The following is an 11,039-nucleotide window of genomic DNA, read 5'->3' on the forward strand; positions in this document are numbered from 1 at the left end:
CAGTGTGCCTGGGCCTTAAGATTTAATTTGGGCAACTCTTGTGGAGTATAGATGAGCAGTGAGGGGACTCTCTTCTCTGTCACGTGTGATTTAGATGTATAAGATCGCTGCCAATTTCCATCAACACCTTGCCTGGTGCACCTTTAAATGACCCAGTCACTATGAAGGCATTGGCACATCCATCCTAACAAACTCACAGTCAGCTGGAATGATCTGAACACTGAGCTAGAAACACATAGAGGACTGAGGGGTCAGTTCAGTGAAGACTCCTGCAGGCTAAGGGCTCAGGGTATGCATACATACATGACGAGGTGGCATGTGTGCTGTATACAGGTGGAGACTAGGGTTTCTGGGTGAAGAAATGTGTGTTAGGGAGTGGGGTGGGGGATCACCTACTATACTCACTATTTACAAGAAAGGAGCGTATAAAAATTTACAAGGAGACTCCTCTGTCTTTCCCAAAAACCCCTCAACTAGTTCACCATGACTACACACAGATCGTCTTTTTTTTTTCTTTTTTTTCTTGAGTACCATTGAAAATATGCTATTTCTGTAAAATCACCTGGCTTTGCCACGTAGGCTAGAATAAAGACTGATAAATAACATGAAGTATACAAAACAAAAATAGTCAGTTTCTTTACGTTTGCAACTCAGTTTTCTTAAATAAAGACTGTTTTGCATCTTCGTGGGACATCAGAAATCTCACTGTGGAACACATGTGACACAAACTCAATGTATGGTGCAGGGTTTCATTGACAAAATGAAATTCAAACAACTCTATTTCCCTAATGATTGTAGTTGTGGTGCAGACTGTAATGGGACAGAGATAACTCGAAGAAACACAGCTGTAAATTTGGCAAACTGTACCTTTAAGACGGATGAAAGTCTTTTGATTGACGAGCAGTTTTAGTGTCGTATTAATTTTTACCGGCTGTATAAAATGGGAGTTTTTCTGATAAGGCTAAATCATTGCACTGTGTGCATTTCAGTGGTGTCTTCCAGTAGGGGGCGATATAACCTCATTTTTAGAGCATCAACATCATATAAAGTCTCTTTGTATCAACCATCTGATTTGAGGTTTCACAATGGACATGTTGCAGAGTGTGTATGCATGTGAGTGAGCGTGAATGTGTGTCTCAATACGATATCGTTGTTTTGTCCCAGTTTTGGCCCCTCTTGCTCGGACGATGCATCCTGGGTAGCTGGACGTCCACTTCCTCCTCACTGTCGTCTGACTCAGCACTGGTGATGTCATCCTCCTCCTCTTCATCTTCCTCCTCCTCCTCATCTTCTTCTTCGTCTTCCTCCTCCTCATCCTCACTAGCCTCCTCCTCTGCAGCCTGGGGCTCCTCCAGGTTCTGTGGTGAGAAATTCAGAGTGTTTCAGAAACTAAATAATCAGAAATTAGAAGTAAAAGCAAGAAATCATAATTAATTCTACATATCTATTTTTATCTTGTACATTATCCAGTCACTCATACTTTTTATTTATCTCCTAATACCTCATATTCCCCTCCCTCAACACCTCTCCAATACTCCAGTCCTCCGCTGGCCTACCTCCATTGGGTTGACCGTGATCGTCAGAGCAGAGTCATCCCAGGTCATGTCCGCCTCCTTCGCCGTCTCTGCCAGCTTGACCTCCTGTTGGTGGGTCAAGTGGATGCGATAGATGCCCAGCACCACAACCACCACCAGAGCAGCGATACACATCACAATTACCACGGTGGCGGCACTTGGCATGGCTGCGGACGAGACGAGATAAGAGAAAAAGGTAAGAGAAATGGAATCATCGATTTTTGAGAGAAGGAGCAGGAAAAAGCATTGCAGTCATCCCAAAGTTGCCTCAATAACTCACTATATAGCCAGAATTTAATATCATTTCTTTTTTTTTTTTTAAATCAGAGAAAGGACCCAGAATCCAACACTGTGTTGGAAAACGTGTTTGGATTTTAACTTTTTAAACATGTAGAGGTCCACTGTGAAGGGTTTTGGGGTACATATTGGCAGTAATGGAATAGAATATACAAACTATCTTTTCTTAGTGCCTGATCACCTGAAAATAATTATCTTCATGTATTTTTAACTTAAGAATGAGCCATTTGTGTCTATATAAGGAGCAAGGCCTCATCAATGCAGTGCTTTTTCCCTTTTTTGCATTTTTGTGTCGGCAAAACAACTCTGTAATGAGCCAAACAGCATCAGAAAACACTACTTTTTGACGTGACACTGCTTTATTCAGTGTTTATATCGGTTTAAAATGCCCGGTCTGTTTCTTTGAGAGAGGAAGAGATCTCTGCAGATAATTCAACTCCCAGTAAAAAAACAAACACAAAACTCCTGAATGTTTGGATCTTATGTTATCAGAGAAAAAAGGCTGGTGGGCTGTGTGTGCAGAGCTGAACAGCATCGGAGAAACACTTATTTTTATTTTTTTAACATGTAGCTGTTTTATTTTGAGTTTTTAATTGTTTAAATCATGGGAACAGCTTGCTCTGGAGAGAAAGAGACCTCTGTGGATAATTCAGCTCCCTGAGAAAATCTCCCTTACACTGAATACTGAAGATATTCTAACCAGAAGTTTCAGCTTTTTGCAATCTGCAAAGCTCACCACTAGCTGCCGCTAAATCCTGCACATTACTGATTTGGCCCTTAGGGTCCGCTTTAATATTACACACACTTGTATCGCTCTGCACACAAAATACGCTTTTAAAATCAGGCTTTCAAAAAAATATTATACATTTATATGATTTTCTGTTTTCATTGACTTTCATTGACAACCAACATTAGCTCTTATCCGAAATATCAAATATTCATAAATTTTCAGAATTTTAACCCTTTAAATGCCAGGTTTTTGTCATGATGCTACTATGTTTTTTAGATGAAAAAAAGCTTATTTTCAATATACTACATGCAAAGTAGATTTTTTTTCTTGATGATCACAGCCTGGAATATGTCAGCGATTTGCAGCAACATTGACTGTGACAGTGCACCTTATGGAAATAGCATGTATTTTCTCCATATGCCAAATATGGTAAACAGATGATATAATCAGGTGGAAAATAGTAAAATTACAATTCCAATTCAAAAATCACACCTAGGAAAACAAAACAAAACAAAACAATGCATGTTTTTATGCTTTGAGGGCTGTGGGATCATAAATTGCAGTTTGAGTGGGTTTCAGTGGTGTATATTTTGCACTTAACAGTATGAATGTAACAGTTCTGTCTCCACAGTGTATTTTAGACTTATTATAGGAGATTACCTGGAAAATCCAAGATTAAACAAAAATACACGGTCTCCTCAAAATTTATGCCATATGTATAAACACAGCTAAAATTATCAAAAAAGGTAAAATGTGCAGTCCCTACAGATTAAAGAGGGACATTGATGTAGTATTACACTTGAACCATAGGGCAGTTGGGGTATGTGCAAGAGGCAGATTTAAGAAAACAAACTCCCCACATAAGAGCAGCAAAGGCTGATGTCCTAAGTTATAGTCCCTGACAAGGAGCAAGCTCAAAATTGTTGCTACACATCCCATAGTGCATCTCAATAGCATCTTGTCCATAGACTCTGCCCACATTTTTCACCCTTTCAAACTCCTCTCCCAGAGTGATAACATAGGCATTTCAGCCTGGCTATAGATGAGTCATTGTTTGCTTTTCATGATGTTGTAGCAGAGGCCTCTTTATAACTGTGTCTTTGGTTATCTGGTACCTTGGATATTGATTGCCTTTTTTGATAGCCTATTGATTTCTTTTATTCTTTCTCAAGTTATTGTACAAGCGGCCTTTTTAAACTTTAAATATGGTGATTGTGATCTTTAATTATGGTTGTGACAGCTTATTGATTTTCTTACACCATAATGTCATTTTTTGGCCTGTTTTCAGTGTACTTTCATGCCTTCACTGATCAATACCTGCAGCATGGCTCTAGGGATGGAAAATGTCAGTCTGTCAGTGTGCTTGTCTGTCCATCACTTTGGTCCTGACTGAAATATCTCAACAACTATTGACTGATCGCTATGAAAGGTTGTTCAAACAGTTATGACCCACTCAGGATGAATTGTAATAACTTCTGTTATCCCCTTTCTCATCAGCTTCCTCCTGCGCTGTGATACAGTTGGCAGATGTAGTTCAGTCGAAAAAAAAAGTTCATTAAACTGCGCACAGGTCTGAGGATTACAATGAGTAACTGGGTTGTTATTTTTGAAAAGAGACATTACTGCTGAGTTTTAAAAAAAATCCAATACCAGTGCAAAAGCCATATTTTTATAATGTTACCGGCGCCTAATCAGCCGAGCCAATACTTTCTTTCAAAATAAAACACAAAATGACGGTCTATGACTTTAAGGAACAGCCTTTTTTTTTTTTTTACTGAAAAGGCAAGAACTATATATATATATATATATATATATATATATATAAATATATATATATATATATATATAATATATATATTATTTCTTAACAGTTTAAAGTACGCTTAGATATATAAATATGAATTAATACAAAACACTACTTACAAATTCACGTAAAACATTCAAATAATCAAAACTAAACCAACGACAAGTTGGGATTAATTATCTTATTCGTTATCTGGTAAAGAATTACTACAGTGAGAATAGCTCGTCCACCGTAACGGTCCATCTTAAGGAAGCCTGGTCAGTTTCTAAAATGAGGCTAACTTCAGGGATAACCCTTCTTCACTGTACTCAGCTGGTGGCAAGAATGACATGGGAGCTTTGCTTGGATTGAGCATTTGTTCACTGACAAAAAGCCCAACTCTCTGCTCTGGTCACTGCAGCCTCATCCTCACCGTAACTGTCACTGGCACACACCAGCAGACACACGTGTTCTCTCTCTTTCTTTCTTGGCTGCACACTTGCTGTGCACACAATCTGGCATGGAAATGACGCACCAAAATCTGCGTCAGGATTCGGTACAGTAGGTACAGCTGGAGGAGGAGATAGGAACCAGAGCCACTTTGGCACAGGGTTTCGGTACCCAACCCTATTGATAAATAGCACCACAGGTAAAAGGACAAATATGTGGTTTTGAATATGGAGTGAGCTGTCCCTTTAAGTTCCCTTTAAGCACATTCATTTAAGCCTGTGTTACTTACAGATTTTTTTCAAAAAACCTTAAACGCATTTAATCAAGGTCCCAGCGCAGTACATGGCTGCAAAGATGTATCATAAGCCCTATTTAGCAGCATAACCACAACACACATTGAGGGATTTCTCTTGATCTAAAATGTTTCTCTCTTCTGCTCTGATCTCCAGCCTACTGAAATAACACGACTTCTCTGTGCTTGCCCTTTCTGCACTAGTCCCAGCTGGTATGTGTGTGTGTGTGTGTGTGTGTGTGTGTTTAATGAGAGTGAGACTCACAGTGGACTCCTCAGATGATCATTTGATTCAGTCTAGTTCCCTAGATTTTCACACTAAATCCACGGCCTTTGATCTTCCTCGCAGTGAGGCTGCATGCAGCCCCTTGGAGTAACTTGGGTCAGTGTGTACACACACACACACACACACACACACACACACACACACGGGCATTTTCCCTTTCACTTTGTACTCTACATACAGCATGATATCATCTGAAACATTCACATGTGCTACATGCATGCCAGGGCTGAAAATGCAACTGCAAATCTATGTTTTTTCACACACATGCACACATACATACACATGCATGTGTGTAAGTCTCAGGGCTGCGAACAGCATTGGCCACTGAACTCTCCAGGACTCTAAGTAGAATCCATTAGAGTCTCATGAATAATTAAATCTGGTGTGGTAGATTAAGACCAATGTCTCTCCTCCTTACCATGTTCTCTTTACTTCAGATCACTCATATGCACTGAGGGAGGGCGAAAAAGCCCACTGCATCATTTGAGAGGGGTCCTCTTTATACTGCTCTCTATCTGAGGACCGCTGTACGAGAGCAGTAGTCAGACGAATAGAATGATAAACAAACCAGAAAGCGAAACTGAGCGTTCCCTTGGATCTAGCCGTGTTTACCCCGGGATGGATAGCTGACATAAACACTCTTTCCAGGCTCATTTCTTTTACAGCTGTGGCTCAGTGGTTAGCGAGATGCTCCTGGGTCTGATTCTCAGCACTTCTCCGTCCGTGCGTGAAGGCGTTCAAGTGCCCATCAGTGTTTTGTGTAGTCATCTTCTACATTTTCTCACATTAAGGCTTGTAAAACCCACCAACATAATAACAGCCCACAAACGTAATAAACCACAAACGTCACACAAATTCTACATTTTATGTAGAATTTGTGTGACGTAACAGAGTAATCCCACAAACACAATACACATCCCACAAACGTAATAGGAGTTGCCAACTAGAAATGTAATGCGTCATTTTCTGCAAATGTAATAGTTATTACATTTGCACAGATTTGTTACATTTGTGGGAAGGTGAAATTTTTCAGCTTTCAAAAAAGGCAATAACTTTCCCACAAATGTAATGAAAACTGATCTTTGTGGTCATTGTTGTTGTTTATTTACCTATACAGCTGCCAGTGGGCTAAGTTATAAATAAGTTACAGAAACATTGCACGCAGTATCGGCTGTGAATTAACAAGTTCACCTTGAACCTTACGTAATACGTAGAGTTTGATTACGTATTACATTGTTCATTGGTAGTAGGCAACTGCTATTACGTATGTGGGATTATTACATAAAAAGCTACAGATTTGTATTAGGTTTGTGGTTTTTTTACATTTGTGGCCTGTTATTATGTTGGCAGGCGATACAAGGCTTAATCCCAGTGCAACCTTGCTCCCACCACTTAGCCTGTGCTCCTCCATGTTGCGAGTTTGCGTATCTGCTACACTGTCCTAATTCTTGTTTTGATAGAAGGTCAGGGAAAAATGTTAGGGCTACACAGCCCATCCAAATTTTTTTCGAGCCTGGTCTCATCCCAAGTCATCACATATAGCCATTTTGTCAGTGGGCTTTCACTTCTACATATTACAAAGTGGAAGATTTCAACCACTACCACTTGTAACTTTATTCCACGGGGCAAAGGGGTTCTTGAAAATGAGGGGTAAGGGTAAAAACAAGAAATAAGACTGGGCCTGGTGTTCCCCAAAAGTGTCTCAACCAATTGGCAACTTTTGTGCTGAAAAATGAAGCCAATGCAGAAGTTGCAAAAACTGCAGCTTCTTGAATAGCCACTTGAGACTGGCTCTAAAACTGAGAAAATCCCTGTTGACTCCCTTGTTAAAATGCCCAAATTAACAGCAGAAATAAACATGTTTACAGCCTTGTATAACCTCAGTGTAGCTCTGCTGGTAAAACTGTATCTCACGGTAATGTGATGTAATCTGACCTGACAGGATGGGATATTAATATGCCTGAAGATAAGAACGGGACAAATGAAACAAGAAAGGACAAAATCAATCTAATACATTTGTTTACAAAGGAATTAGGCAGTGTTTTCTTACCTGAGCTATGGCTGGGGTACAGGTCATGAATCATAGATGGATGGTGGACCACCTGCATGTACTGAGGCGGGGCTATCATGTGATTGACATGCTCCCCTGCTTCCGAACTGTGCAGCACGCTCACCTGGTTAGGGACAAATATAGCAATAGTGATGATTTGTTTGGAGTGGTTACAGTCAACATTTTACATTATTTATCATTCAGTCCAAGTTTCTCCCACCTGTATGCCTAAACTAGCTTTTACTCATTCAGATGATAAATTCTAGACAGGATAAAGTAAAGATTTTAGAGCGAGGCCAGGAGAAATGGGAATGTAATGTAATGTATTTATGCCTTTTGGGGGGACAGGGTCAGCTCAATACAGGAAATTAAATGTAAACTAGATTCACTGACACCCTCCAAGGTTCAAAAGGAGTCTGTTGAAACATTTTGTTCCCTCCAACAAACACCAGAGAATGTATGAATAAGTCAAACCGTGTTCAGACCAGGGACAGAAACAAACCATGGACACATTGAGCTGATATTGGCACATCATCAAGAACAGTATATAACCGATGGAGTGTGTGTGAATGTTTCTGCCTGTCAGAGGAGCCGGATTTACTGATCCTTTTAGGAGAAGGTGAACTGTTCAATGTTGCAGTGTGCCTGTTATTGATATGTTGAACCAGTCTATGTTGGTGTATCCAGCCACTGTTACTTGTGTGATGATTGTGCAGAATTTCAAGTGCCCCTTTTAACTGAAATGTGGTGGGAAAGGAGCCTGAGCTAGTGCGCAAGGTTGAGAAGTTCTCACTAGATATAGTTGGACCTCACCTCGACACATAGCATGGGCTCCGGAACCAGTCTTCCCGAGAGGGGTTAGACTCTCTTCCACTCTGGAGTTGCCACTGGTGAGAGGCGCTGGGCAGGGGTGGCAATACTTATTGCCGGAAAAAGGTGGAGTGCCCTCTCCAAGTCGGGGATGAGATCCTGCCCCAAGTGGAGGACTTTAAGTACCTTGGGGTCTTGTTCACGAGTGAGGGAAGGATGGAACGGGAGATCGACAGGCGGATCGGTGCAGCATCTGCAGTAATGCAGACTCTGCGATCTGTCATGGTGAAGAGGGAGCTGAGCTGAAAGGCAAAGCTCTCGATCTACCGGTTGATCTTCGTTCCTACCATCACTTATGGTCACGAGCTTTGGGTAGTGACCGAAAGAACAAGATTGCGGGTACAAGCGGTCGAAATGACCTTACTCCGTGGGGTGGCTGGTGTCTCTCTTAGAGATAGGATGAGAAGCACGGTCATCTGGGAGGAGCTCGGAGTAGAGCTGCTGCTCCTCCGTGTTGAAGAGAACCAGATGAGGTGGCTTGGGCATCTAATTAGGTTGCCTACCGGACGCCTCCCTGGTGAGGTGTTCAGGGCACGTCCCACCGGTAGGAGGCCCTGGGGAAGACCCAGGCCACGCTGGAAAGACTATGTCTCTCAGCTGGCCTGGGAACACCTGGGCCGGGGAGAGGGAAGTCTGGGCTTCCCTGCTCAGGCTGCTGCCCCTGTGACCCGACTCCGGATAAGCAAAAGAAAATGGATGGATGGATGGATGATGCTCAAGGCCTCAAATACTCTTTAAAAGTCTCACTGTTTTTTCTTGATTTATCAGTGTTTATAAAATGTCAGAAATTAGTAATAAAAGGAATAAATTTTGAGACCCCTTCTTCAAAAAGCTTGCTTTTTCAACCAACATTCTGACCAAAACCCAAAGATATTTGGATAACTCATATTTGATAAAGAAATTTGGCCAGCTGGACACAGTGAATGTTTGGAGTTTTTGCTTGAATATAGATTGAAACTATTAATTTATGTCACATCAGTCAAGCTGTAGTTCCAACTAACCTCTAGGTTGAACTCGTTGCTGGTGTAGCGTCCGTTGAGCTCCGAGCACGTGAGGCGAAACCTTCTCTCTGTTAGCTGTCCGGGCTGCCAGTTATAGTAACGCACCTGTCGGATTACTTGTTCGTAGTTGGACATGGAGTCCACACCTGTAGGATGATGCAGCAGAGAGTTGTCATAGTAGTTGTTATGCAGAAAAAGATAAGGGGAGAGTTGGACAATAGAAACAAATTTTAGATATGCAGAAAGCTGAAATGAATCAATGGATTTTTCAAAGAGGGGAATTGTTGCAATAATAGCAGTGGACCAAATGATGTTATCATGAGCACACCACATGCCACTTTGGCGTGGTTGCCATAGTAACCTACCATATATTGACATGCCAGAGGTAGAGTTAGTGGCGTCCAGGTGTTTTCCAAGTAGAGCGCTGCGCTGCAGTTGGAGAGATTCCTGCTCCGGCCTCAGCTCCTCCCCCAAGACCAGGATATCACAGTAGTCCAAGTTATGAATAATCTCCTCCAGCAACCCAGGTCGACGTGCTATACACATACACACACTGCTGTAATTTTCTGTCTCTAATGCTTGTACCAGAGAATATCAGCATCGGTTTGCCCTCACTACATTTTCTTATTCTAGGCTTTTCGAGCATGATGAGCTGTAGGCAATACTATTCGAATTTGGGATCATTTTCTATTTTCAGGTTCAGATGATGTTATCATTTCTAATGAACTGTGCTGCAGTTTTCTTGGAAGCCCGTTTTTATGTATCCCAGTGTGGTAACTTGCATTATCATTTCACTAAAACAAAGCCAACTAAATAGAATTAATTAAACGTAGTGAACTGAACATGACTATCATGACCTTGTCATAACATTTGTGAAAGAAAACCCTGAACAACTTGAAGAGCCATAGTTTAGGACATAACACACCTGCTCCTATGCCCACACTCCAATTATTCGTCAACTTTTTGAATACAGACAGCGCCGTGAGCTGCTGCAGTAACAAGTCCCCTCAGACAGCTCCCATCACAGCGGTGCTGGGTGGCTGCTAGGGCTCTTCGACAGTTTGCTAAGCACTAGCTTCCACCTCTCACTGCTACCCAGCCTTCTCCCTCACTGTACTCTCCCCAGGGAAGGAACCGGACATGCCCATTTAACAGCTTCCCAGCAGGGAAAGAAAGATATGTGGTGTGTGTGTGTCTGGATGGGCGTCTCTGAGGGGAGGTGGAGATGAGGTGTAGAAATGGAGGAAAGCAAAAAAAAAGCGAGCAAAACAAGTAGAAAGAAAGTTGGATTCATGGAAAGAAGATACTTCTGTATTGTTTTTGTGTATGAAGGCATTTCTTGAAAGGTGGTCTTCGGTTTGGGGTTGCTGTTTTTGGTGGCGGCTGTGGCTTGGAGGTAGAGCAGGTTGTCCTCTATTTGGAAGGTCAATGGTTCAAACCCAGGCTTCTCCATTCGACATGTTGAATTATCCTTGGGCAAGATGCTGAACCCCAAATTGCTCCTGGTGGCTGTATCATTAGAGTGTGAATGTGTTTGAATGGTTAAAAACTAAGTAGCAGGTGGCTGAGGCACTGTGTACAGTAGCCTCAGCCAGCAGTGCATAAATGTGTCAATTGGAGATTTTGACTCTTGATGTGAAAGTGCTTTGAGTGGTCAAAATGACTAGAAGTCAATACAAGTGCAGATCAGTTTACAAATGCTTTCA

The 11,039-nt window shown here is 41.7% G+C and overlaps 1 protein-coding gene across 1 annotated transcript; it reads right to left on the reverse strand.

Annotated features, from left to right (window-relative positions):
- Positions 1 to 919: 919 nt before the first annotated feature.
- LOC121943045 (calsyntenin-2-like) lies at positions 920 to 10,469 on the reverse strand. The gene is made up of 5 exons (XM_042486416.1): positions 9,699 to 10,469; positions 9,334 to 9,479; positions 7,463 to 7,586; positions 1,557 to 1,741; positions 920 to 1,358 (listed from the first exon to the last, which is right to left on the reverse strand). The coding sequence occupies exons 1-5, from the start codon at positions 9,877 to 9,879 to the stop codon at positions 1,137 to 1,139; spliced, it is 858 nt and encodes a 285-aa protein (XP_042342350.1). The 5' UTR covers positions 9,880 to 10,469; the 3' UTR covers positions 920 to 1,136.
- Between the last annotated feature and the right edge of the window lie 570 nt (positions 10,470 to 11,039).

This window comes from Plectropomus leopardus, chromosome 5 (genome assembly GCF_008729295.1).
Source record: "Plectropomus leopardus isolate mb chromosome 5, YSFRI_Pleo_2.0, whole genome shotgun sequence".
Lineage (NCBI taxonomy): Eukaryota > Metazoa > Chordata > Actinopteri > Perciformes > Serranidae > Plectropomus > Plectropomus leopardus.

Coding starts and splice junctions, on each gene's coding strand:
- LOC121943045 (XM_042486416.1), bottom strand. CDS start 9,879: ATGTGTATAGCACGTCGACCTGGGTTGCTGGAGGAGATTATTCATAAC. Junction 7,587..9,333: donor GCAACGAGTTCAACCTAGAG/GTTAGTTGGAAC, acceptor GTCCCTAACCAG/GTGAGCGTGCTGCACAGTTC. Junction 1,359..1,556: donor TCACGGTCAACCCAATGGAG/GTAGGCCAGCGG, acceptor TTCTCACCACAG/AACCTGGAGGAGCCCCAGGC.